Source organism: Physcomitrium patens, chromosome 2 (assembly GCF_059467195.1).
Source record: "Physcomitrium patens ecotype Gransden chromosome 2, ASM5946719v1, whole genome shotgun sequence".
Classification (NCBI taxonomy): domain Eukaryota; kingdom Viridiplantae; phylum Streptophyta; class Bryopsida; order Funariales; family Funariaceae; genus Physcomitrium; species Physcomitrium patens.
In genome coordinates this window covers 2,373,220-2,400,743 of record NC_143411.1, presented here as the reverse complement: position 1 = coordinate 2,400,743, position 27,524 = coordinate 2,373,220, and the positions used below count along the sequence as shown (strand labels likewise).

The following is a 27,524-nucleotide window of genomic DNA, read 5'->3' as shown; positions in this document are numbered from 1 at the left end:
AGCTTACTTACCATAACCGCAAATAAAAAATTATTGCTTTGATGCCAACTCAAATTTTGTATGAGTTGAAATGCTGTTGATCTAGCAAAAATGCCAAATCCCCCAACATGATTCTCAGAGGACGGAGCGGAAGAGAGAGTGAGGGAGAGAGCGAGAGCGGGAGCTGTGACTTCAACGGCAACAGGCTATGGAGATACGTCCTCACTCGCTCGTCGATCGAAAGGCAGGATTTGAGACGGAAGGAGGACTACAGGAGAAATCATTTCAAAACAAAACTGTGTCTACAGTGCAGTTGAGTGCAACACCGAAATCAGCGCAAAGAATCCACACTTCGGTATCACGCTTCCTCCACCAACGGCACCTGACCTGGTCGCAGCTCAACCGAAACCAGAGCCAAAGACTCTCACAGCATGCTCTTCTCTTTGTATTTCTCCACTCATCACAGCTTCTCAACCTTCGGGTATGCAACCACAACTGCAAAGACGATTGCTCTCCAAAGCACCAACACGAGCACTGCCCGAAGCAGCCACACACTCACGACTTAAGCCTCAAAACAAAAATAAAACGTCCAGTGAGTGAGAGAGAAGCCATCGCCAGAGGACATCACAAGACACCGCCTCTAACAGGAGGAAAATGCAGGTGAAAAAAACAACAAACCCCTTAAGGAAAAAACGAGAAAACAAACAAACAAACTCGTGAAAAAGTCGTTCAAAAAAAGAAAAATGAATCTTATGAGGAGGTAAAATACATTTCCTCTGCGAACATGTAGAATGCTGTTTAGGAGCTGGAGCTTTCAGGGCACGATGGGTTTTGCTAGCTGACAGGAGGAGGGGTAGTTGATGGCATATGATGACCCTCCTCACAGACCCCCTCTGCTGAGAGGGGTGGAGATGCATCCCCAGTGGGGCTGCTGCCTGGGGCACTCCCAACATCTCCAGGGCTCTGGAATTGTTGCAGCAGCAGGAAGGTGCCCCAGAGAACAGACTGACAGGATCAGCCAGGGTCCTTTCCCAAGCATGTGCATCTCTGGAATTGCAGCATGTGTGGGCAACATGTGCTCTCTCTTCCACTGGATGTTAAGTTCTAGTCTCCCTCACCCCAGCCAGCTTCTGTCATCACTACAGTGATTCTGAGAAAGATGGTGGTACAAGACACCACTTGCTTACAAATCCACACCAAGGTAAGAAGAGTTCTTCAGCCTATTTTTTTTGATGATTTGGCTCATGCATGTTTGAGAGGCAGGTTTGTTGGTCTGTTGGATCTGTACTGTGCTTCTGTTGCTTGTGTGCAAGCTTGTTTGTAGTAACATCTGGTGTTGTCTTGCTCTATGGGTTGAGTGCATTTGAAAGTGAGGTGGGATACAGATGTTTTCTTCAGACAGCTACAAGGGGTTGATCATGGGGAGTCACCAAACAATGCGGGTTCAAAGTACCAGCAGATGGTGTATGCTGGGTTAAAAGTTTTGGAATTAAGCAGGAGATGAAGCAAACAACTTCAAAGTTGGTGTTTACAGAATAATCCCAACAAAGGTTTACTGCTATGATCATTAGTTGGAAGTTGCAAGATGATAAGTGGGATACATTACTTTGTTATCTATTTTTGTGGATGAAAACTTGGTTTTGAGAAACTATATTTGATAAGTTTGCATAGAAATAATCAAAAAGGTTTGCTGGAGGAACAAATTTCGAAATACTCTCCACCCCCCTCCCTTATTTTAGAATGTAGTGCAATTCATACTCAAGGAATGTTGTGTCCTGCAAAGTTAATCATAGTCAAATAATAGTCTTGTCAAAGTTTCATGTAAGAAAGGATGAAGTTAAAAAAAGGAGCTGATTATTTTTATACTTACGATTGTCACAAATGAGATTACAATGATAAAATTTTGGAAGTCGTGGTTATTTGTAATGTTTAAGAATTTCAGTCATCAAAGAGAAAGGGTGCTAAAACAATGCAGCTTCAGAACAAAGGCACTTGAACTTGAATTAATACTTAAAAATGTTGGAACTTCTTTGTTTGTTTTTTTGGTTTTCTGATGTTGTGAATGCACTAACCTTTAAAAAAGATGTTGTGTTTGATGAAGCTCACACCATTAACTTGTTAACAACTCATAAGTATCACCTTCATATGAATACTAACTCACGCCTACTCAAAACTACCATCAATTAACAATCCAAGTATGTTGTTGAGTGATATTGTCTTACATGAGTTAAGTGCTAAAGAAGTTGACCTCACCTTGGATTAATATAAAGTGATGTGAAAGTTGAGATTTGTTATGTGCACTATTTTGATAAAAATAGTGATTGTGAATTTCAAAGTTGTAAGATGGAATTCGTCTTTCCATGGGAGATTTCCAACAATTAAACACACTTGGGTTTTCATGCACTTGAAGTTGTGCATAATATGAATTTATGATCCAGGTTTAGGGCATTAAATGCAATCCCATGGACCCCCCCTCATCAATACCAGGTATGATAACAAAAAGGGAGGATGGGAAACAAATACTACAATAAATAAATGAATAATAATAAGAATCATAGTAACAATAATACCAATAATATGTGGCCACTGGAAGGACTGCCACAAAAACTGATCAGCTTGACAACATAACTCCCAATCTATACTAAAGACATATGTGAATATACATTCATTCCCATGCATGTTTATTTGTTCATAAATTTTCTGAGGGAGGGGGCTTTTGGAAGTATTGGTGTAATAAATGTGACAAAAACTGACCTTCTCTTTGGTTTTCTCTGTTTCTCATTTCTAGTGCACATATTTGAAATGTGCAAACATGTATGCAAAATCAATAAATTCTGTAAAAAAGAAAAAAGGGAAGGGGGGGGGGGGTGTGAAAACAAACAAACAAAAAGAAGGTGTAATTGAGTGGAAACAAAAGAGATATATGGGACTTTTGGGAACATGGAAACATAAATTGTTATTATTTCGGTAAACACTAGGTCTAAACTAATGCATAAAGAAGTCATTGTACTAATTTGTAAATTCATTTTTAATTTTTACAAACATTGTGTTTATTTTATATGATAAATTTTATTTCCTTTCTTTTCTTTCTACTTTTTCCTTTGTTTGTGCAAATTTTGTATTTCTGATTTTTTTATTTTTTATTTTCAAAAAGGTCCACTTAACATAAACTGTAAAGCATTACGATAAATCGATCCTAAATATGTCACATTTGCTTCAAGTTATAGTACGGTGTTTCAAATCTTAACCTCTCTGAATGGGTTTTTGTTTTTGTTTTGTTTTTTGTTTTTTGTTTTGTTTTGTTTTTTTTTTCTCTCTTTAAACTTATAAATCTATGTTTTTTTGTTGAATTTTTATTGTTAATATCAATTTAATATTGGAATTTTTAATGAAGATCATTTTAGATAGGTCTAGGATTTTGGATGTTCAATAAATCTAGAGTAATTCGATTAAATACTGTCTGTTGAAACTATTAATTTTTTCAATACAGAGATGAATAAAACATTTTTGTAGCATTTCCATTTCGGTTTAAATATTTTCAAAATCTAGAATCCAAGATGATGAGAATAAATTCAGAATATTGCATAGGCTCTTTTATTAATAATCAAAGTAGACTTCTATTTTTTTTGTCCCCCATTATGCAATTATTCCATAAAATCATTATTACATTATACATGATTTGATCTGATATTTATATACTTGTGGCACTATGTCATTTTTATCAAAATGATTGAATGTTGCAATAACTGTAAATTAGTGTAGGTTTTGATTTTGATGTATGACTATATATCAACTAATTTGAAGGAGACATGCAAAGTTAGGGTACTCCAAAACAATCCTCAATACTTTATTATTAATAGATTCATAGACCTATATAGCAGTTATTACAGCACTAACAAATATAGAAATTAAAATGTTATATTCTGATGATGAATATATAATGTGCTCACCTAAACAATTCAATATTTCATAGTTTCAACTTCATTTAAATAATCTGATAATGACATTCATTTGATCAAATGTTCGTAGCACACAGTAAAGCTTCAACAAAGATTCTAATAGAAGTCTGGATTTTATTTTAAAAATAATTCGTAACAAAACGAGAATGATGTTACTGCATAATAATAGTTTCATTATCCATTCACAATAGAAACTCGCGCCATTAATTACGGTTCATTTTTTACTTACTAAAAAATTATATTTGTTTGCTACAATGAAAGTTAATCTTCTTTTATCTACTTGAAATGATTTGTAGGATATAACATTCCCATCATTATACACATTTGATTGTAATTTCTTGCATGTCTTTTGCAAATAAGGGCCATCAGATTTTTTTCAAATAGAAGGTCTATCATAAGCTGACAATTGGGCATTTAAGACGTCTACCATTTTAATGTTTAAAAGTTTCTAAGCATTATTTATTTTTAAATTTTGTAAATCAAGTTTAAAATATTCATTTAATTTTCCTCAGAACAGATGAGAAATGTCCTTAATAATCATGTCGGTTTTTAAGATCAAAAAATAATTGTGATACTCGTGTATCTTGTTTCAAAATACAATACACACTGCTCTCATCTTATTCTACGTAAGATGTTTACACCTTCATTATGTCAATAATCTGATACCCATTTACACAAGTATTATGCACAAACTACACAATAGAAAAAATAAAAAGAAAAAAAAACAAAAATATCTTAATTTTACATAGTTTTTGAATTCATTTTTGTTTCTCTTCATCGTACACAACTTACTGAAAAAAGGAGATTAAGAATTGTAAGTGCACTCTATCACATCCAACATGAAAATTCAATCAATAAATACATCCGCAAACATATTCAACACCGTTCAGCTTTGCTTGAACATTTCATCGAGTTTCAACGTTTGTGAAGGACCTGGTGCCTTCCAATGAAGCAAAGGTGGGAATTTTACACAACACCCGAGTCCCAAACCTTGAAATAAACATAACATCCACCGACAGTAAGAATAAATGTCGGTATCCAAGCTGTCATCTTGATTGACAGGCAAAAGATAAAGAAAACACCGACACAAAGTTATTTATTTATTTATTTATTTATTTATTTATGAAAAAAAACTTGCTCTTCCATGTGAATCGCATGGTGTCGGCTTCGGACCATGGCTACAATCCCTATTCGTGGAATGTATCTATCAATCCATTCCCTTCCCATACCCATTGGACAGTGGAGTGAATGGATCCAATTAACTCTTCGCAAATTGTAAGGGTTGTTGTTGTAGAATACAAAACCCACGCCCGTGTATTTGTCGCACTGTAGTTTTTGATCCCACAACGCAGTGCTGTGTGTGTGTTGCCATTGCTCGGCCTGTCATTCATGGTTGCAAACGCTTTTCTGACTCTTTGTCGTTCAGAATGGCAAATTCATCTCGTCGAACATATCCAAACCTCGACGATGGAGGCCGCTTAGTGTGTGAGAAGAGTGCTGTGCTGAAAACCTCGAAGCAACCAAGGTTTTTTAGACGGGGTTCGAAATCGGAGCATGGTTAGCATTGCGAGGTAATCGTTCCTTGAGTGCTTGGAACGACATGCTTTGAAGGATGATCTGAAGATTTGTATTGCGAGCGTGGATTTGTGCTTTTGAATTATTTCGCATTCACGAAGACTGTTGAAGGATCAATGGCTGGCGTCTGCGGTTCTCTGGGTCTCTGGCAACGTCGAAGTAAGCATTAGTCCTCTCTGCAATCAAGACTGTCTTGTAAACTAGATTTGCAGTGATGTTGGTTTGAGATGAGGTTTATGAAGTTGGAGACGACTTTATATTCATGCTTGTGACTGCAAACAGATATTGCGAATTTTTGGAAGTAGAAATCTGCAGTTGTTCTTGGCCCTTTCAGTGCTTATTGAAGGCTGGTTAATTTGTGGGTGTGTATTATTGTTTGAGTTTAGATTACTGTGTAGCAGGATAGCGAGTTTGACCGGAAGAATGTGGTCTGCAGTGACGGTGAAGGATCGAGAATGATACTATATGACGGATAATATTTCTGAGGTGTAGCTTCTGTCACTGCGTCTTCTTAAATGCGAAGTTTTTGTGCCGAAGGTGATCTTGCTTTGATCATTTCTACTGAAAATAAAATAAAATAAAATAAACTGGTCATTGTTCATATCATGATAGATTTGTGGTCAGCGCCTTTGTTTTGTTTTGTTTTGTTTTTTCTTTCTTTCTTTCTTTCTGTATTGCAGCTTCTGATGCACGCAAGGTCGAGAAAGAAATAAGTAAATGATATCAGACTTCCAGCGAGCGGAATTTCCAAGAGCATCTGAGAACTGCCAGTGGTTCTGAAGTGGTCAGAGGAGTTTGTGAGGCGATTGAATGTCTTAAACCAGCTGCGTACGAGCAATGAAGAATAATAGCAGGGATAAATTCGAATTCGTGAATTGATATGGCGGAGTTAAGGAGACATTGTAGAGTTTACAAGGTCCGGTTGAAAGATCCGTTTCCATGTTGACGTCACTTTTAGCACCTCAAGACTCTTGAATTTCTGTCATATTTGAGAAGCTGGTGTTGCTACTTTCTACTTTCATTATAGCGTAGCTGAACAAGTAAGGATTGAGGTCTTGGTTGTGGCACAAATTTATGTGACGTAGGGTGGCCATGCTTGCACTGTGTTTCCTTGTCCATTCACTGTGAAAGCTTCTCAGAGGTTTGCAGCTACAATCACAGTTCATGGTATTTGAGTGCTTTGCGGCAGTCCATGGAAGGAAGACCGTTAAACTTGTATCGATACAAGAGAGAAAAAACCCTCAGATCGTGTAAGGTGTGTTTGAGAATCAGGTTATGATCCAGTTCGGCAACTTTGACTGTGGATACTAATCTCCCTAAGTTGTAGCAGTGTTTTTGCTCAATTAAAATACGGTCCTACTTGAAGAGCTCAAAGTACAGCTCCTGGATGACAAAGAAAATTGCAGACGCGTGAATGTTTTGGACACTCCGCCTGCAATCAGTACATTAAGCACAGAAAAGTAAATGACACAGGTTTCGGTTTCGGCAAGGATCTACTACACCTTCCTCCGATGTGTTGAAGAAGCAGAATTTGGAATAAACAAAATGCAAGTTACCAGGAGTTTGCTGCAAGCCCAGAGTGAGTTGGCAGATGGACTTCGGAGAAAACCTAAAGAATGGGTATGAATAGTTAGAAGGATAAGTATGAATGAGCTTCACAAAAGTGCAACACCCAAGTGTTTCGTTTAGTACGAATATCTGGCAGTCATGGGTTGTAAGAAACCCGTCTGAGACAGTGCTGTGTTTCGTAAGAAGTTTGTTTCATTCCGTGTATCCACTCAAAAATGCGCACCAAACAGTCCCACGTAGCTACAGAGAATTGAAAGCGATGCCCTGTCTGCAACAATCTAAACCCCACTAAAGCCACTCCCAATCGTCCAGAAAAACGTTGTGATTCAAAACTGATGTCATTCGAGCCTATACTCCGGAATAGCACCGAATTTTAACATATAATAAGTGCGGTGAGCAGTGCCCCTTCTAAACAGCGCCTAAAACGAGACATCTGGTGGCAAATGCTCCCATGAATTTCAGTTGGAAGGTGGTTGGATATCCAAGAGGATTACGACCAAAAAGATGAACTAATATTATTCTACCGCTGTGATTTCCGCAATGCTCTCTTGAGACTCAGCATCGAATCTTTCGATATAAACAGAAGTGTTGTGTGTGTGCTTTGTGAACACACGCCCATCGGTGTTTGTGCAATTGGGTGTTGGATTTTCCTCAATATTCCCCGACGTCGAAGGCTTCAAAATGTACATGTACTCCCCATGGCTCCAAAATGTACTTCGATATTTCTCAGTAGGGCACATTGGCATCATTTCCATTTGTTTATGAAGTTGACCCTAATGCTCTTTCGGACTAACAATTGCCGTGAAGGCATTCATCTTAGGAGGAAAATCATCGTGCTGCTAATCATCCAGTTGCAAGATGTTGCAGTTTGACGTTGATGATGAGCTACCCATGTACTTGTATGAATCCTCACGCGCAATTCTTGGTGTGTTCTTGTGAGATCCTCAAGGATGACTATGTGGGTCAGAGAACGGGGAAGAGAAATTGTGTGCACTCTTTCTCAGGGTTCAAGGTAGCGTTCCAGGCTTTAGGTTTTAGCTTTTGTTGGAGTCGATGGTCTCTGCAGCGTACAAGTTCTAATTGCCAAGGATTGATAACGAGGTGGGCGCACGTCCGATGAGTCCCCGGCATCACGTTCTCGTTAGGGTTCTGTGGGCTTTGAAGGAAGGCGTCATTGCTGTGTGAGTCTCCTCAAAAGCCCCGATGTGGATTGCTGTGAGATTGTTTCGATAGCGTTCATCGATCTGAGAGAAACTTTGGCCAATAGTTTCTGAATGATGTTGGTTCCAGGGGTGTGAATTCTTGGTCTCAAAACAATTTCGGATGTGGAATCGGGGCGTATTGCAGATGATGGTTGCCAAATCCTCATCACCCTGTGTACTGCAAGTGCTTCACAACGCCGGTACGAAAATTAGGGTTTTGGGGTGACGGTCTGAGTTCAACCATATTCGAATTCTGCTGCGTAATTCATCGAATCAGTATGGCGCGTAATCCAACCGGTCAGTATCCTCTTCTTTTGTAGTAGATAACTTACTGATGCGATGAGTGTGCAGTTTGCTGTTACAATACCTGATAATATTCCTCTGTGAAGGCACGGAATTTAATCTCGCCTAGAATTGGAGGCATTGGTATGGTGTTGTAATTAGCTAGGTGAAGCTGAGGTTTCGGCGCATGGCCAAAGCATAGGTCGACTCTTGAAAGTGTTGTTATGGATTTGTCTGTGAGCATTTTTTTTTTTTTTTTTATGCGATTCCGACAGTGGGATCCGAGTTGGGATTGATGATGGAAGGGAATGGGAGGGGTAGACGATGTTAGTCAGGTAGTTTTGCTGCTAGACGTCAATCCCTTTTTTTGGGGAGCAGAAGCGGCATCTGGTGGCCGCTCGAACGGTTCTGGGGGGCTTGCATTTGACCAGTATTTCCAGCACGTAAGTCCTATTTGTCTCCGCTACTTCTTCCTCCAATGAGCCGCAATATCCCAGAGGAATTAAACCAGCTCAATATGCTTTTCGTCTGGTGAAATCTTAAGCCATCTAAGTAGGAAGTTCTCAGAATTAATTTTGTTATCTTTCATGTTCTTCGATCATTCGTCAATTTTGACATGTTGAAGCCTTCAGGATTAGACGGTTCAAGAATCCTTCAAACTGAAGAGCTTGCTGTTTACTACTTTGTATGTGTCTAATGTCAAGTTTGTCTTTTTTGCAGGCTCTTATGTTCGTGAACGGCATTTTGTTGTTAAACCACACCAATAGAATTGTCATTATTGCCACTGGGTCGAGCACATGGTCAGTCCAACAATTCTTCTCAAGCGCACTTTGGTTGAGAGAGGGGTTAAGTGATGCTATGGTTGTCAGTTTGACACTGTTGAAGCTGATAGTTTGTTGGTTTTTGTATGCAGCGCTTTTCTTTATGATTCGACAGCAACTGATGGCATCAATGGCAGCAGCGTTACATCTAAAGCAAACAAAAAGACACAAGTGTCTCGAACAGAGCTAATAACAAAAAGCATGCAGGAGTTCGTGAGCAAGGAAGAAGAGGCTTCTAAAGAATCTTCCCAAATTCAATATTCAAATATTTCTGGATCATTATCGATGGCGCTTTGCTGTATCCTGTTTACTACCATGGTGCTCATGAATGAGCCAGCTTGTTTTCATTACATTCACCTTTTCTGCGGCATGATTTGAGATTCGTCATTATCAGATGTTCACAAAGAATATTCTTCACTTGTAACTCTGCATAATATAGAGAATGTTGAAACTATAGGATAAAGATCTAACGGACCATCTAGATGTATATAGAATCACTTCGAGTGAGGTCTTGTTCCTTGATCGAGATTTGAACAGACATCCAAAGAGTACTAAGAGGACCTCTTCCACATCCCCAAGCCAGGGTGCGTCAGTGTTTCTTAACTTGCAGCCGTTAACTCGTCAAAGTCATTTCATGTATTTTTAGGATTTCTAGAATGCTTGATATAAACGGACGATGACTTCATCGCTCGGAAGAATATTTTTGGTAATTTGTGGTAGTTCGTTTACATTCTGGTGCAGCTGAAAGTACTCATTTTTGTATATTATATAGTTGGTCTATAACTCATTGTTTGCCTCACAGATACTATGTCTGCAAGGGTCCCCAGATGCTCCTTATCAGTAAGAATCCTTGTAGTCTTACCTCTTGTGTTACGGAGACTCCAAACTGATCCGATCAATGTTAGTAAGGGTTAGGTGTTGTCTTGCGTACATGTTTTATCTTTTAAAAGTTCATTTTAAAGATGCACAACCTTGATTTTGGGGCGGCATCTAATTTTGGGGGAACGTATATGTGTTTAACCATCTGAAGTCCTAGGTGGTTGGTTTTGCAGATACATTTCTGTTATGAACTCTATTTTTTCCGCGCAGAGGAATGGGGTAATCAGTCTGCTCTTTGTTCAGCTGCTCGAGTTGCAAGTTTATCTGAAGCAGTATTCCGTCGGAGCTCTGCTAAATATTTCTAGTGGATTCTTTAGTTTCTCGTTCGTGATTCTTACTTTGGTTCCACTGACGCCATTGTCGATGGCTTCGTTTAAATGGGTGCCAGGTTGTAATTGATGCCTGCGTTGTTGGAAGCCAGCACTCAGCTTTTCTACAGCAGGTATGCAACAGCAGTGGTTGCTTTTTCATCCGTTGGTTTGATACGATTTCACTAGATTTTGATATCCTATAAATAATGTTAGTCCTGTCTTAATTGTAGATAAGCCCTACGGTTCTGCCCTGGGCGTTTAAGTAGCAAGAACCATTAATTTGTGTTTTTGGGGTGGATAATGGTCAGGCAACACATATCACTGGCGGAATTTATATGAAACCCCCTCAGCCGGATGGACTTTTTGAGTATTTAATGGTGCCCGACATACTTGCTACCTTAAACGAGATTGTGTGAATTCTTTCGTGGTTTATCTCGTCACATTGTAGCATTCTGTTAAGAAACTCTCCTACAGTTGAAATGTGTGCTAACCGCCTTTTTTTGGCTTCTCATTTTGTATGTGTTTTTATCGTCAATGCTATTACTTTGTTTGTGGTTATCATGTTGTCGCGAATTTCGTAACCGTTAATATAAATTGGATTTAACTGGCCATGGGATCGAGAATTCTAAATCTTAACTTTTGGAACGTGGGTGATGCAGATGGTCTTTACTACCGACCTCTTCTCAAGGCAATTTCTGCAACTACCGCGACCTGTGGGGGTTGATTTTCGTGCTTCGTAAGACACGATTGCCTCTTTTCGGAATTAATCTTTGATACTTTCAAATTTGTGAAACCGTCAATTGTTGACCAGTTGTCGTCGTCTTGTTTTATCAATAAAATTTGGATGTAAACGTAATCACCGTGGACTTCAGGTGTTTCTGTCACAAGAAGACCATTGACATGGGGTTCGTATGCTCGGTTTGCCTTTCAATCTTTTGCAAGCACCATCAAACCTGCTCCACTTGCGGGTATGTCGATATTTCAAATGAGTTGGTTTTCAATTTCATATGATTTCTCTCCCACACCAATTGCTGATGTAGACGCATATATGATATGGAAAACGGAACCTTGATAATCTCTTTATCAAGAATCTGTTGAGCTTGAGATCTCTGAATTTGACACTCTAATTTGTTCAGAGCAACGTTTTCAAGATCGAACTCGACTACCGTTACTGGGATGAAGCGAAAAGCACCTGGCTCATGACAGATGGCTTATACAGAAGGCATTTAGTGTGAGAAATACTGTACAATCATTTTTTGGAAATGCTGACAATAGGTTACATACTGCAAGTTTGAGGTCTTGCATCAGAGATGTTTGCGAAACAATATGCCTGTATTCTATATTGTTCATCTGAATGAAAGAGTTGGTACGAGGGCTAGGATCAGAACCTACCCGATCTACTCCAGTATCCACGGGACTCAACATCATAAACATGACATTTAGTGTGCTCGTATTTTCACGAATTTTGATAGAGTTTCATTTTTATTCTCTTCTGAAAGCATGAATCGTTTTTCACTCAAATAAATATCAGAAAGCATCTTACTAGGGAATAACTTTGATATTTTCAGAAGTTTCCCAGTCAAACTTAGGGCAACAGTGCATAGGGTAGAGAATTGCACTACGTACTTTCATGACACTGGTCGTCGCTTTGACTTAGTCTTTGGTGAGATGTAGTCGTGCGCCTACGAACTGTAACGACAGCCCGCTGGACATTGAGAGATGTATTCATCAAGTGTCTAACAGTTGTTTACTTGGGAATTTCACTTATCTGTCATCAGAATGTGGGTGTTTACCTCTCATAAGCTGTGTGTTCAAATATAACCGTACTTCTTTCTAAGTATTAGGGCTGCCAGATCAAATCTCGTCAATACTAACGTCACCCAGATGGGTTGAACAATAAGAGTGAGGGCCAAATAATATGTTATAAATTCAATGCAGAGCCTCATAGGCTCTTTCAGTTTTCGAAATCCTTACATAGATCGCCACGTTGCAGAGTACTGCTTACTTGCACGTTTGGAAATAGGAGAATCTAAGTTTGAGCAAGTTAGCCCGTTTAATGACTCTAGTACAACCGCTCCTCACAAGACGAACGTGAGTTGAAGGTACCCATTTCGGAGAAAGTTCACGTATTCATAATATCTGTAATTCATGGCCTCAAGTAATTATAGGGTATCTAATTTCCAGAAATCGAATGGAACTCACATTTACCAAGGGTATAGATCCCTCCACTTAAGCAGCACCAGAGGACGATGTGCACAAAAGGCGTCTGCTTGTACCCATTAAGTTAGCAAGAGCTTCTAAGGTTTTTGCCAAATAGCATATGACTTGCCGGACGTAGCAAGCTCCCAGTCGCCCAAACGTGGGCACCAGTCTCCATCGCCAAGCTTCATGCAAACTTTTTGGTCTATCATGGCCGCATAGACATCATTGTTTGCTTCCAGGATTTCAACTCGGGAGCGACTGTGAAGATCATTCCGTTTTCGAATTGCAATCTACAAGAATTAACAACACATAAGCTTCACTGCGAGCATAAAATCTAAACATTGTAACATATAACTCGAAAGTAAAATTCTAAGGCTAATAAAAAAAAGAATTGCAACAAAGCATTCAAAGCGCATCTATAACAGAAGCTTTTGGCAGAAAAAGCTGAAAATATTAACTACTTCTTACACTGTTTTAACTTGGCATACAATTAAAAAGTCATTGCAAACAAATGCGGTTGAAAGAGTACCATCCGGAGGATTTCATCTCGTAACTGCGTTCCCCAATCATACACATGATCCCAAAACACACAGGGTTGGCCTGGGTGTGTGAGGATATAAGCGTAACCCTGCGCAAAAATATCACATCAGCAAAAACACACTAGATAGCCCTCTAGTAACGCTTGCACTTTTACACACTATATCTACCCCAAGGAAGATTGAAATTCTAAATTGAAAGGAGGAATCAGAGTACCTGTGCAACGTGGTCCCATGGAAACGGCCAAAATCCCTGCAAGTGTGGCCAACAATTAGAGTTAGTTCAGAGTAGATATCTAACTTTAGTGCACCTGACGTTTCTTCATAGTCTCTAACCACCACATGTATGACCTGGCTTTGCTTTTTGCAAAGGTGGCTAGAATAACACCAACAGATGATAAAAATTCAGAGAGAGAAGTCTGTATTTGGAAGAAAAAAAATCTAAAACTCCTAATTAGTGGTATTGTAATGGTAATGCAGTGATGTCAGATAAATATAGAGATACACAGCTGGGAAAAAGATTACTTTACGATGTGCGATTTTATTCTAATTGAACATTCAGAAGTGTTAGTATCTGCGTTGTTCATAAGAGCTGTTCTGAGTAGTATGAAGGTCAAAAACAAAAAGGGAAAAGCTTCTCCAAAACCTGAGTGGATCCAGTGTCATGGTTGTCAATAAAAGTGACAGCACGGGAAGGCCACATGCCAATTACACCGGGAGGTCGACCTTGTCCATCTCTTAGTCTCCACCATTGCCTTCTTCCCACTGCTTCCTGTTACGCTTCCAAGTTGAGATCACAAAATGCATCTGAACTGCAAAACTACTCCACTCCAGAACTACTTGTACACACTATGTTTTGCTGAACTTTACAATCCGTAGAACTAAGGAAATAAAAGACAGTTGTTGAATGCAATGACCAACTGGAAGAAGCTGTGTGCTGCAGTTCTAAAGAAGAATTCCACGTTGAACTGAATTCTTACCTGAAGGATGGCCTTTGTGGTAAAATCGAAAGCACATGCTGCGCCGATACAGCCGTCAATCCAATTTACTGTTCGCTGCCGATGAGCATCTGCAACGAGTACCAACCTATACACGATGAGCGTGTTATCAGACTCGAATATTCATGAAACTAAACTTCTATTCTAAGGAATAAATCATCAAGCGTAGTTTCCACAACGTTTCTACAACCATACATCGGGCTTGCTTATCCTTAAGCAAGCAATATCCCAATTTTAGAGAATATGCACAGAGGAATTCTAGAAAAGAACCTTGGTTGTAGTCAAGTGACCAATCAGATCCACTATATCTGCATGAGTCCCAGTACTCTCCAATCGAAAGATATGGCTGGGCAGCGTCAATAAACTCTCTCACAAACCTCGGAGCATACCTGCACATATACATGCTCTTCAATTTCGTCAGAAAAAATGGAGGATACCAGAGAGTTAGTTGCATTACATATATCACAATGATGCCATACCATGATAGAAAAAGACTTCAAGCTGTCCCAGTGGGGGCTACAATTCATATAGCATCAAAACTAAGTAGTGGAAATAAGAACTTCCGATGGTACACAATAGCTAGTGTGTATAATATTGCTGCTGAAAAGCTCGTGGCATAATATATAAGCAATACATGGTCAATTGAGGCATATATTGAGTCCGAGAAAAGTACCGTACCCCTTGGAAAAATCAAAACGAAAGTCCTTGAAGCCGAGGTCATTGCGCACCCAATGCATCCAGCCTTTGAGGTCATTTCGAACGAATTCTTGAGTATGATCAAGATTGGGCACACCTTCAAAAATGACTCCTGTTTTTGGATTACCCTGTCCATGCATGCAAGAAAATATATTGATTTAAGCATGCTTGTTGAGTTTTTGGTTTCTGATCTGAAACTACGGAAATCAGGACAGTTTTCTAGAGATACACAGAACATCTACTTCACAAGCACGTCAGTATTTGTTTCAACCAATCCTTCTCACTTCATCTGCATGGAGTACATTGTCGATCGCTTCAGATTTTCATATGTCTTACCAGACAACATATCGTCAGAAACAATCCTGATGCTCAAGCGACCCAGAAGAGTACTGTTTAGTCACGGCACAGTTGTGAACTTACCAGGCCAAATGTATCACAAGTAACAGCATGTTCATCCCACGGCATGGGCATCCCATCATAGCGGTTGTAACGGCCTGCATAACCTTGGCAGCTCCCAATCCGATGGTTGATTACAATGTCTGCCATTGCTCGTATACCCCTCTCGTTTATCTTACGTACTAGATCCCGAAGCTCACCATCTTTGCCATATGGCGTATTCAAGGAATACAAGTCTCGAGGTAGGTAACCTGATTTATAACAAATAACGTGTAGTCTTAGCCAGTCCGTTCTTTTGATCATCCGTCGAAAAATTTAGCGTATCAGATGAAAAATAAACACATCGCCAAAGTTTAGAAAATAGAAGAGATTTATCGGATGATAGCCGTGATGTGGCGACGGAATCAGACCTTGAGGAGCTAGAGAGTCCCAGGGAGGAGGTAGCCACAAAGACGTGAAACCCCATTCTGCCATTTCATCTACCCTTCCTTTAAGCAGATTCCACCAAGGCTGCTTATGTGACTCCCAATTGAAAGCCTGCAGAGCAAGAACAAATCGTTACTCAGAATCCAGTCATCCATTTGTGCATTAATAGTTCACAAATGACCTGTACTATGAGATGAAAGGCCACAGTTGAGTACTCAGAGAAGTTAATTGTACCTGAAAGAGTATTTCTCTGCCCCTTTGAATGAGATCATCCTCTGTCATTACCAAATGGTAAACGTTAGTTTGCCATGCAGGAGGATTAGAAATCCTGAGCATCACTTTCTGTGACACGCATCTGATCTGTATCTTTACACGATTAAAATGCACTAACCATCGCAATACTATGCTGGAAAAAATGAGTAATTCGAAGAGTACTGAACTGCATCGGCTTCACTTACTCAAGTTCGCCTGTTCTGGTAGAATATCCTCAATGCGAGCCTCCACAGGCTCCTGTACGGTTGCGGAATTCAAAAGACCAACAGTTTAGGGCATAATCTCCCTTCAAGGAAAGTAGCTTGGATGCATCATATAAAAAAGAACCTGGCAACAGTCGAACTAACTCAACTCAATAGCTCATGATATTTGACATCTGCGAGAGATAAAGTTTTGTACCGGCACGTCGTCATCGGTTCTGTCTGGTTTATTGCGCTCGGCGTCCGATTCCTGTACGAAAAGTTATTACGTTCACTCAGTGCGTATCCTCTAATCACATAGCTTTTGTAGTAGCTTACGAATGTTAGAAACGATATCAAGTTAGGGGCAGTAATCAAACCTTCATCCTAGAAATATGGTCCCAAATATAAACCTCCAAAAGTTTAAGAGGACAATTTCCTCTTTTGTAAGAACTACCCGCTATCCAGATGACGTAGTGCTTTGTTTCTCGACTTGTTAAACATTCTGATACAAATTCCTGAAAGTTTTAGGAGGATGCATTCCAAGTACCTTGAGATGCGAACGAGTCCGCACTAACTGTCGAGGGGCACCATTCTCTTTTGCTGATTGAATCTGCTCTACATTCTGAAAATCCACGGAACAATTCAGCTTCTTTTCAACATAAAACATGCAAGCGTCTGCTAAGTTACCAGTATAAGCAATAATTTCAAAAAGACATGCCCCAACCAGTACTTGTAATCGGGTAACAATACTCATCCTCATCACTCCCAAATGAAAATGCAGTCGAAGCTTTCACGATTAACCGTGTACATAGTTCTAAGCTAGCAGATAAAGCAAGGCCTAAGAGACAGATACTTGTATGAAAGTGATTCTTTCATAATGGCCGAATCTTAGAAGTTACATAACTAGAAGGAAAGTTAATATGATTGAGAAGTTAAAAGCACTTACAGCCTCTGCCTCTACATCATGAGATAATTTGCCTTCAACATAAAGAGCTTCGGGGTCTGGAATTGGGTCCTCCATTGTTCCGCTTTTCACGGCTCAGATAAGAAAAATACCTTCACAAACTAGCACCATGTATCGAATGTCAAAAACATTTTGAGCACAAATGCACTGTGCCCAAAGCATAAGATAGTAACAGAAGAATTCTAAAATGAACATATATTTAGGGATATACTTGACTACCAGACCATGAAGACCAAGTAGCATCGTATACATACCAATCGTGAACCTCAGACCTTCAGAAGATGCAACAAAAAAACAAGAACCTCCACGAGCAAGCTCATACAGAAGATCCACAACACAAGCTATGTAGTTCATGCTGGCAAATTGAATTTTCAAAACTAATATAAAGCCTTGTGGTTAGCAAGCTTACGTCACCAACGCACATATGATACTCTACACATCCATGATAAAAATCAACCAAGACCTCATGTTCACCACTTTTCACCAAAAACCCATGTCCCAAAATCATGCTAAGGATCACCTCACACCGGCCCCCCTACCACACCAAAATTCGAGCATGCCGACAACCCAAAAGATCAGTCCATGAAACACACGATCAAACCAACCAACACCCGTAACTACGAAACGCTGTTAAACCCCAGACCTCCTCCACCATATCCTACAAAAACCAAAAAAAACCTCGATACGCAGCTCACGAGCCATTCATCAAATGCGCCTAAAGCCCACAACCAAGAGGAATGAACCACACAGACAAACACTGGCATGTACCTAATGAGAGGAAAACAGAGCCCAAATCTCACCACGAAACTGGAACCACCTTCGGCTACGGTAGTAATAATGCGGGCTGGAGCTCACCATCCGCCATAGCTGAGATCAAATTGCAACAAAGCTAGAATGTAAGCATGTAAGCCCAAGTAGTAGAAGAAGAAGAAGAAGAAGAAGAAGAAGAAGAAGACCCACTCTACGAATCCCGAATAGATGGAAAGGCAACAGTTAATGGACGCCAGGGACTGGGGGCGTGAATTACCACATGGCGTGGACCTCAAGCAGAGCAAGGATGAATATGAAGAAGTAGAAATAGAAGAACAAGCAGGGATCGATGCCAAAGCCATGAAAACTTGACCTGAGGGTCTCTGTCTGGCCTTGTGCCGCAAATCCTTCAGATGTGCAAAGTGGTGGCGGTAGATTAGCACACTGTGATCTTGACTGATTCCAGAGCGTGACGGGAACGTGGCGGTGGCCACTGTGAGAAAATGGTGGTGTTTTTTTTATTTTCTTGTAAAAAAGGGTGCAGAATTGTAGACCATCTGGGTCTCTTCTGTGTGCCATTTTGTTGTAAGATTATTATAATACCCGGTGGTGGTGATGGTGTTTTTCCTTTTTTTTTCGTTTTTTATGTGTTTGTCCTCTAGTGGGACTGGTTCGACTAACATTGTGCACTGGAATGATTCCTTTGGACGGACTACTCTCTTTGCTTGGGTGAGACTTCATCTTGCTTCATCTCTATGGTTTGCTTGCTCAGGGGGAGACGGATTCTTGGAAATTAGTGGTGTTGAATAGAGGCAGAATAAATGTTAACCTATATATATATATATATATATATGTTGCATAGATTTTATACAAAAATGAAATAAAATAAAATAAAATAAAGCTCTTCCGACCACCCTCTCCCGTGATTTGTGGTGTCTGCATTGTTTTTGCATTGCTTCATCTTTACTCATGTGTGTGGACAGTTGATCACCTACAATGGTGTTATGAATGTGGAAGTGAATGTTTCATGTCTAATTTTACATTGAAGAAGGCACCATTGACATTGTGTGTGAAATGTGTAAGATCAATATGAAGACTTGTTTACTTCCTAGATTTATCTCCTTGATTTGTTGCACAGGGGGTTTATTCTTGTCCTAACTTTTGTGAGTATATATATATATATATATATATGTGTGTGTGTGTGTGTGTGTGTGAACAATAAAGCTTGTATATACTAAATTGTTCTATAATGCTACATTTGTTTTCTTCTTAAGTTCTTGTTTTTTTTATTTTGTTCAATGGAAGCCTGAAACTTTGAGAAAAAAATGTTATTAATAGTTTTTATTCTTTCCTTAGCTTTATGATGTAGCATTTTAAAAAATAGTTGTTGAAAGGTCTTAGCTGAATGAAGGTTCAAATTTCAAATTGTCTATAAATGAATAAGTAAAGATACTATGTAAAAGAATATTTTTCTTAGTTTGTATAATTATGAGTAAAATAAAACCGTTTATTACTCCAATATTTTGAAAATCTCAGCACAACCTTCATTCACTTGAAAAAAAAACTAACCCATTTAAATTTGTTCAGAAGGGTTGGAAAACTTGAAGATGCTTGATTTTATAATAATCTGATGTTTAAAATTGTCGCCGTACGGTACACAAAAGTTGAAGAACTTTACAATGGTTTTGTTAAAATTTTGAATCGTACTTCGTTCTAAAAGTATACCATAAGCCATAACTGCATTTTTATTCATTTATTTATTTTTCCTCAAAAGAATTAACAAAAACATGCACACATAATAAACTTCAAAATAATACCCGAAATTGTGTGACATCCTTGGTAGAGGTAGCCGAATATTTTTAGCAATTAATATGAAATCTACAGCATAACGGTTGTTTTCCAAAGACAGGCACTATGAGCCACATGGCGAAGTTATAAGCTCATAATTTTTTTGCAAAATATCAATACCAAATTATTTATGGTTTGTTCATCAGGAGATATAAAACTCATAATAATGAACAATCAAAAGAACTCTATTTAGAAGAGTTCATATATATATATATATATATATATATATACATATATTATCAAACAAATAATATGAATGTATATATATATATATAAGAAAAACTGAATAATGAAACAAATAAACATAAATCGTACATTATCTATATATATAAATATATATATTCATACATTCACAAACCCGGATGATGTGGTAACGTGTTGAGCAATCAGAAGCACAAACCTGTCTACCACAGCACTAACCACCCCCCTCTAATGAATCAAAGCTCGAAATGTGACATGGCAAGTGACGACAAAAAACAGGGACAAAAAGCCAGAGCCTGACGGTCACGAACCATTCCTCGACGACGACGATCTCCACACTTTATTATTACGGTTCCAAAATTCAAACCCACGCCAGGTCAACTTCGCCCCAAACCACAAAGCAAACGCACCCAAAATTAACAACAACAACCCACAACCCACAACAAACCCACAAAGAGGCGCTGCTGTTGCTGCTGCATTGGAAAGGGGGTTTCACGGGCAGCTAGCTGACCGGGCAGGCCCTGAAGCGCCACGAAGGTACACCGCGGATGCTGGGTAAAGCGACCCCCAAGTCCGCGCCTCCGCGACCCCCCCCACCCCCCACACGAGGCAGGACAGTGATTCAAATTTTCTCCCTCCATCTCTCCCCCTACCGCACCAGCTCACAGCGCAATCCATCAATCAAACACACACACAGAGACCCCCCTCAAGCTAATCCCTGGGACTCATATCTCACTCTGCCTTCCTGCCTGACTTACTGAGTGAGTGAGTGCTGGGCGTGGCAGACTAAACACGGGCTGCATTGGAGGTAGCACCCTGGAAGCGCAGCTTCGTACGTGGTGGGTGTCTTGGGTCAAGGATACTACTACTGCGCTGTCGGTTTGCTCTGGTTTTTTTTTTTTTTTTTTTTTTTTTTTGTTTTGTTTTGTTCGTGCGGAATCGGAGAGTGGGTTTTGCTTTTAAATTGCGGGAGAGAGGGTTGCTGAGGTGTACTCCGGGTATGTTTTTTGCTTACAGAGGAGTGGGTGGTTTGGGTTTTGCGAGAGTGGCAGAGTTCTGGGAGAGGGATGGTAGTTATTGTGACTGGACAATTGGGTTTCTGTTGGTTTCCAGAAACTGGCGAGGAGGGGAGGTTGTGGGAAACTGGCTGGGTGGAGAGCTTTGTCCACCACAATGGCATGTGCTCTATCTGGCAGTGGGGGTCTTGGAGAAGCAAATCTTGTTTTCAGTGGTGAGGAGGTTGGGTTGGGGCTGCATGCTGGGCTCGTGTCGTCTCGGGTATTTAATTCTCATGTACCACTGCGGGTAACGAAATGTGGCCGGGCGACATTTGTTGATGTCTCATAGCCAGTGAAGTCTAGCTGAGAAGCTCAGGGTTTGCTTGATATAGTTTTCCTTCATTCTTTCTTTCCTGGGTGGTGAGTTGTCTTCTGTCTGTTTGAGATGAATGCATTCACCCATTCTATCGACTCGCGAGTTTTGTCACACAGAGGTCCCACGTTCTCTCATCTCAAAGATTCCTACTTGGGGAACAGAGAGAGTCTTGTGCAGCAGTAGTATATTACGGGCGTTCTGGAATTTGTGCGAATCCATTGCAACCCTTTCGAACAGAGTGGTCTCTTCATGCAAAATATCTCACTGAAAGTGGATCATTTAGGACGTAACTCTCGCCAGGCAGCTACCCTAGCAAAGTAATGCTCCAGTTTCGCTCCTCTGGAACGTCGCAGGGTGTGCATCGTTTTAAAAAACTTTGGGGATGAATACACTGCATGTAGTCATAACTTAATTGTGGCCTCAAACTCAACAGTAGCTGTTGAAGTCACGACTTGTCGGCATTTCGTTGTTTTTTCCTCAAATGCAGTTGCAAATTGTCAAGCTGTGTAAGCTTCAACTCTTTTCTTGAACACCACATTCTAGTCGAAGTATTAAAATCATGCACTGCCATTCCACGTTTTATTCTTCGAGTGAAAGTAGGTCACCAAAAGCGAGGGTTTTATGGCAATTAGCATAGCCGTTATCTCTACTGAAGACTTTCTAGGTATCCATTCTGATGGTTGATCATCAACGTTGGGGAAAGACATTATGTGATGTTCAGATCCTGCAAGAGGTTCTCATTGTGTTGAGGGTTATGGCTTCTCGTGGGCAGGATGTTGAAAGCGAGAGGTGGTCAAGGAAGATAGAGAACGAGAGCATCATGGGAACATCCAGGAAATTGTATAAATCCCTGGCCACGATGAAACGGATTGTAAACCCAAGCCTCGTGGACAAGAATGTTACGGTGCGTACTGGACCTTGAGAGCTCTTACATGTCATGTCTACAATCGAAAGTTGGGGCTGAACCTTTCTCTTGCCAAAGTTGTAGTGCATACTCCTGAGCAAGTAGTACTGCCTACATTTAATCGATTTGTAGATCTGAAGAAATACACGGCGTTGTGACATTATGCAGACAACTCCCAGCGGCGAGAAGCAGCGACGGTGGGTGCCTTGGAAGACCTCTGTAGAAGACGTCAAAATGAAGGACGAATATCCAATCCAAGACCAGGATATGAAAGATACAAAAGTAACAAAGGACATACTGGCTGACTTAATGAAGAAGGTGGACAACTACCTTTTAAGCTCAACGAATGACCGGCACATTAATTCTGAAAATTGGGCAGCCCTTCGCATCCAGACCGCATTTCGTGCATTCCTGGTACTGTGATTCTGCCAGATTTACTTCTTCAACAGACTTCCTATTTATCCATTCTATTACTAAATAAATGCAATCTGTAAAAAAAAAATATCATGTGCAAGTTGTCACTTTTAACACGCTTTATTGACATCTCTACAGGCGAGAAGGGCTTTGCGAGCTTTGAAAGGGATTGTAAGGCTTCAGGCATTAGTACGGGGCCACACTATTCGCCGTCAAGCAGCCATCACTTTGAGGTGCATGAAAGCTTTAGTTCGGGTACAAGCTCGAATTCGTGCTCGTCGAGTGAGGATGTCAGAACAGGGTCAGGCTGTGCAACGCAGCATATTCGAGCGCAAGTGTCGAGAGGCAAGGGTCTTGGAATCTGAGGTAAGATTAGGCCCTCCATGTCATCCTTCAATAACCTGAGCCTCGCAATTTGAGTGCTGAAGACGCGGGCAGTGATGTGATTAATCAGTTTTTCAGGATGTCTTGGTGAAGTTCTGAATCATAAGGGACGTTTTGACCAACATGTAAAAAGAAATTCCATTCTCACCTTCCAAGCATTCGACCGAGAATTTGACAATAAATGCACAAACAATCTTCGGTGATGTGGAGAAAGTGAGGTCTAAATTGAAATTTCTTCTGGCAGCGTGGTTGGTGTGCATACTCTGGGACGGTGGAAGACTTGCAAGCCAAACTACAGTTGAAGAAAGAGGGTATGATCAAGCGAGAGCGCGCATTAGCATATGCGAGCATTTATCAAGTATGCCCCTGTGTTCTTTTCCACTCACATAACGCCCTATTATCAACATACTTCCCCTTATATGTCAGATATTCCTCTGCTGCTTATTGTAAATATGGTCAAGATTTTTTTTATTAATAACTGAATGGACAAGTAGAGAAGGACAATTGCACCCAGATGACATGTTTTTCGACCAATTATTCCAGAAAGTCCGCAACATTTGTGCTAATACAATATCTGAGAGCTTTGGTTTCAGTGGAGAGTCCCAGAAGTTGAAAACCCACATGGGTACTACTTCAACCAAGCCAGGCCGGACAATCAACACTGGGGATGGAGCTGGTTAGAGCGGTGGATGGCAGTTCGTCCTTGGGAGAATCGCATGCTTGACACCAACAACTTAAAGAAAGACCCTCACTTCACTCACGACACGGAAAGCAGCTTCAGTGGCAGTGGTCCTCAGCGCGCGGCGTCGAAGATTATCAAGACGATTAGTTCAAGAGCATCAAGCAGTGTTGTTGGCAACACCCGGGATTGCAGCAGCTTATGCGGAAGTCTACGTAACTCGCCCTCTAGATCTAGAGGAAGCCAATCCTTCCATCTGCCCTCCACCACAGGAAGGGAAAAGCAGGTAGAACTTATTCCTTGAAATTGTCCACCACCAGCAGTTAAATTTCTCTCTACTGAAAAATTAGCGCCATTATACTGCCATTTATTATATTCACTGAAATTTATTACTTTGATACTGGGCTTTGAAATCGCTACCCCTAACTTGAATGTTCGTATCAATTCCTCCGGCGCAGCACCAGCGTGAGCATGAGGCATATTTCGACTACTTAACCTTCAACGCTTCCACAGCTTCAAAAGCACAGCATAACCGAGCCCCACTATCGCCCCTGGACGGCAACATTTCCACTCCGAGACCAACAAAGAGCTACATGGCAGCCACAAAATCTGCCAATGCCAAAGCTAAGCCGCGGGCACAGAGCACACCCAAGCAGAAGCCAACCTCGTCCTCAGTGGCAGAAGACAAGCTAGTGAGTCGGAAGCGCATGTCATTTCCTTCTAAGGCCATCGCTGGAGGGAGCTATTACTTCACCTCGAAATTTCCAGTAGCTTCCGAAGATTTCAATATCAAACCACTAACAAATAGACGAGACGGATCAATGCACGTATTCCCATCAAATGTGCACTCTGAACGTCCATCCTCCAGAAATAGCGAGTCGAGTTGCGGAGACAGTTGCAATAACCTGCGCAAGCCAATTAGATTATAAATATAGTGTGAGAATCAATGGACGCACTGCTGATCTCTCCACAACAATCGTTGAAGTAAAAAGAACTTAAACGTTGTCACCTGGTTCATGAATTCAAATTGACGTAGTTCATGAATTCAAATTGACGTAGTTCATGAATTCAAATTGACGTAGTTCATGAATTCAAATTGACGTAGTTCATGAATTCAAATTGACGTAGTTCATGAATTCAAATTGACGTAGTTCATGAATTCAAATTGACGTAGTTCATGAATTCAAATTGACGTAGTTCATGAATTCAAATTGACGTAGTTCATGAATTCAAATTGACGTAGTTCATGAATTCAAATTGACGTAGTTCATGAATTCAAATTGACGTAGTTCATGAATTCAAATTGACGTAGTTCATGAATTCAAATTGACGTAGTTCATGAATTCAAATTGACGTAGTTCATGAATTCAAATTGACGTAGTTCATGAATTCAAATTGACGTATACTTTGACCTCAAAGAGTGAAAATTTGAGACATGATCAAGTGAAGCAGGGGTATTGTATTATAATTTCCGAGAGAAACCTGTTCTACAGCTTTTGGATTCAGTAACGGACTCAGTTCAGGGGTGCAGTTACAACCGAAGTTACAGAGTAAGTTCAGTGAGTGTCGAAGTGAAAGGATATTCCCTTGCCATGGACCTGTGACTTAGAAACTGCAGCAAGGTGGGGCAACTTGCAGAGGAAGCAACTCATAAATAAGAGATACCAAAATCTAGCACGTGGAATTTGATGATATGCTACTTTGAAATGAGAGTCTATGACCTCGAAGCTCACAGCAATATTGGAAAATAAATCAGTTATTTCATGAGCTGAAGCGAGGAAGTTGAGAACACGCCGACCGTGGGACTCGAACCCACGACCACGTGGTTAAAAGCCACGCGCTCTACCAACTGAGCTAGGTCGGCTTGATGCAAGAGATCACAAACTAAAAATAATTATATGTTTCCAAAAGATTAATCATCTGAACCTTTAGATGTGTGTTTATTCCGGCATTTTAGATAGTCAGGATATGGAGTGTCGAAAGAGAAAAGCAGAGGGACAAAAAAGGCAGAATTGAACACTGAATGAGGTGAAGAAGTAACCAAAAGACCATGAATGGGAAACACATCAATGAGCTCTCGATACTATTTTACAATTTAATCATCAGCCAGAATCGAACCGAACGAAGTTGAAGCTCATGAACACATTTTCCCGTAGTTTAGGCTTAGAGTTCAGTACCCACCAAGTTATTTACCTTGCACCCGTCTCAAGGATCAACGACATTATCTCTATCCCCCAAGATCCCAGGCTGTGAGTGTCGACACTAGTTCACCCTAAACCAGAAAAGAAAATCACGGCATCAAATGGAGCAACGACATTAATCGAATATCTTCAATAGAAGACACACCAGTAATAGCTTTTTAACCATGAAACTGAAATCGCCGAAGATCACCTACTACAGGGAGGCTGAACTGCAGTGAAGAATAAATAAACATATAATCAAACAAAACTCTTCATTGTTAAGTGGTTCATGACTTAAATTCTAGTTCCAACAACAGAGGTGATGCATACGAGTCTCATTCCAGTCAAGTTTATATCGACATCCTTCAAACCTCGATTCTTCGGCTTCGGACCAGAATGACTCTCCTCAATATCTTCGGGCTTAATCTCCGTGTTTCTAGTAAGGCCATGGGCAGATGTATTCGCTTTCTCAGTCGCTATCCGAAAAGCCTGCTAATACTCATATGTATTGGTTAATTAGATCAAATGTGAGCCAGACAAGAACATAGAATTAGCTCCGAAATCAACAAAAACCAGGTCAGTCTCCAAGAATAAACATAAATGCCAATTATTTAACATTATTTTCAAATCCCGCAATGAGATCTCGATATGAGAATTATGCTTGCAACGTGAAGACATAAAAAACTCCAAGACGACAAACGCAACAGGGACAGCCTTAGAGGGCCAAGGTTCCTGAATTCTCTCCATAGACAATGCACAATATTCAAGACCAGCATCTTCCAACTTTGACGACAATCTGGACGAGAGCCCTTCATTTCCCTGAAGTCCCGTGTCTGTTCTCCACATTGTGACCATCAACCGAGTAAAAAGCAAGAACCCCCAATTCAAAAACAGAACAATATAGAAAACACAACTCGCGGAATAGATCAACGGCTCCCAACAAGTGCACGAAAAACACTAAAAAGAACATGAGAAACCTCCCATTTGAATTGCAATGCAGCGGAGCCTTGATATCCACCAGCAAACCAAACCGAGAAATTCAACAGGCAAAATGAAAGACCCAGTACATAAAACCGTCTCAAGCCTCCCACCCACCTGAACTGAACACAAATGAAACAACAAAACCACACAATCAAGGAGGGAAACTAAACTGACCTAAGAAGGCGATGGACCCGACACGGAAGGCGCATTGGGCGCGATCTCGAACCGACGCCTGGATTTGGCGAGCGTCCCTAAGGTCACAAACTGCCTCTCAAAATAACGAACGTATGTGGGGGAGATCGAGGTTGAAGGCTTTCCCAGGCAGAACACGCACATAGCGATCAAGAGGGAAGAACATGCGGATCCACTGTACAGCAGAGTGCAAAACCTTCTACATCTGAGACGAGAGAAATCCTAACCAACCCAATCCGAAGACAGCCAAACCTGCAAAGGTAGCGTAGCATCAGCGAGATCGATCCAAAACTCGTCGCAAGCAGTAATTGCGCAACGTGAAAAAAGGTTTTTGAGCGTCGCTAGTAGCACGAGCATCCGCGATACA

General features: G+C 40.5%; 3 protein-coding genes, 1 long non-coding RNA gene and 1 other non-coding gene across 26 annotated transcripts; 2 read left to right on the top strand and 3 right to left on the bottom strand.

Moving 5' to 3' along the window:
- Nucleotides 1–5,278: 5,278 nt before the first annotated feature.
- On the top strand, nucleotides 5,279–11,985 carry LOC112273411 (general transcription and DNA repair factor IIH subunit TFB4). Of its 8 annotated transcripts, none has more exons than XM_090257127.1 (15): nucleotides 5,279–5,672; nucleotides 5,950–7,765; nucleotides 8,032–8,263; nucleotides 8,430–8,581; nucleotides 8,888–9,009; nucleotides 9,287–9,366; nucleotides 9,480–9,685; nucleotides 9,925–9,971; nucleotides 10,190–10,227; nucleotides 10,440–10,485; nucleotides 10,655–10,708; nucleotides 10,886–10,954; nucleotides 11,237–11,313; nucleotides 11,450–11,545; nucleotides 11,714–11,985. In XM_090257127.1, the coding sequence occupies exons 4-15, from the start codon at nucleotides 8,563–8,565 to the stop codon at nucleotides 11,778–11,780; spliced, it is 921 nt and encodes a 306-aa protein (XP_090113253.1). In that variant the 5' UTR covers nucleotides 5,279–5,672; nucleotides 5,950–7,765; nucleotides 8,032–8,263; nucleotides 8,430–8,562; the 3' UTR covers nucleotides 11,781–11,985. The 8 variants fall into 8 exon arrangements, with proteins under 8 accessions (XP_090113253.1, XP_090113255.1, XP_024357945.1 ...); XM_090257129.1 differs by having other exon boundaries at nucleotides 8,373–8,581; XM_024502177.3 differs by having other exon boundaries at nucleotides 5,950–7,771.
- A 495-nt stretch (nucleotides 11,986–12,480) lies between these two features.
- On the bottom strand, nucleotides 12,481–20,487 carry LOC112273382 (putative alpha-amylase 2). Of its 12 annotated transcripts, none has more exons than XM_090257096.1 (19): nucleotides 20,361–20,485; nucleotides 20,197–20,248; nucleotides 19,818–19,878; nucleotides 19,570–19,627; nucleotides 18,051–18,991; nucleotides 17,233–17,351; nucleotides 16,834–16,908; nucleotides 16,504–16,554; nucleotides 16,290–16,341; nucleotides 16,066–16,106; nucleotides 15,816–15,942; nucleotides 15,430–15,656; nucleotides 14,992–15,137; nucleotides 14,584–14,702; nucleotides 14,296–14,384; nucleotides 13,962–14,087; nucleotides 13,533–13,568; nucleotides 13,309–13,407; nucleotides 12,481–13,069 (listed from the first exon to the last, which is right to left on the bottom strand). In XM_090257096.1, exons 6-19 carry the CDS (start codon nucleotides 17,305–17,307, stop codon nucleotides 12,875–12,877), a joined length of 1,458 nt encoding a protein of 485 aa, XP_090113222.1. In that variant the 5' UTR covers nucleotides 17,308–17,351; nucleotides 18,051–18,991; nucleotides 19,570–19,627; nucleotides 19,818–19,878; nucleotides 20,197–20,248; nucleotides 20,361–20,485; the 3' UTR covers nucleotides 12,481–12,874. The 12 variants fall into 12 exon arrangements, with proteins under 12 accessions (XP_090113222.1, XP_090113202.1, XP_090113233.1 ...); XM_090257076.1 differs by having other exon boundaries at nucleotides 20,197–20,252; nucleotides 20,361–20,483; XM_090257107.1 differs by lacking the exon at nucleotides 20,197–20,248 and having other exon boundaries at nucleotides 20,361–20,487.
- Nucleotides 20,488–20,711: 224 nt separating this feature from the next.
- LOC112273322 (protein IQ-DOMAIN 6) lies at nucleotides 20,712–25,156 on the top strand. Of its 4 annotated transcripts, none has more exons than XM_073532218.2 (7): nucleotides 20,712–20,888; nucleotides 22,196–22,327; nucleotides 22,496–22,741; nucleotides 22,880–23,107; nucleotides 23,370–23,483; nucleotides 23,719–24,090; nucleotides 24,263–25,156. In XM_073532218.2, exons 2-7 carry the CDS (start codon nucleotides 22,244–22,246, stop codon nucleotides 24,731–24,733), a joined length of 1,515 nt encoding a protein of 504 aa, XP_073388319.1. In that variant the 5' UTR covers nucleotides 20,712–20,888; nucleotides 22,196–22,243; the 3' UTR covers nucleotides 24,734–25,156. The 4 variants fall into 4 exon arrangements, with proteins under 4 accessions (XP_073388319.1, XP_073388321.1, XP_073388318.1 ...); XM_073532220.2 differs by having other exon boundaries at nucleotides 20,713–20,857; XM_073532217.2 differs by lacking the exon at nucleotides 20,712–20,888 and adding an exon at nucleotides 21,081–21,327.
- Nucleotides 25,157–25,595: 439 nt separating this feature from the next.
- On the bottom strand, nucleotides 25,596–25,668 carry TRNAK-UUU (transfer RNA lysine (anticodon UUU)). The gene has a single exon. It is a non-coding gene; the product is annotated as a tRNA-Lys (tRNA).
- A 222-nt stretch (nucleotides 25,669–25,890) lies between these two features.
- LOC149989687 (uncharacterized) lies at nucleotides 25,891–27,524 on the bottom strand. Its single transcript, XR_016507164.1, has 3 exons — nucleotides 27,410–27,524; nucleotides 27,140–27,216; nucleotides 25,891–26,473 (listed from the first exon to the last, which is right to left on the bottom strand). It is a non-coding gene; the product is annotated as an uncharacterized LOC149989687 (long non-coding RNA).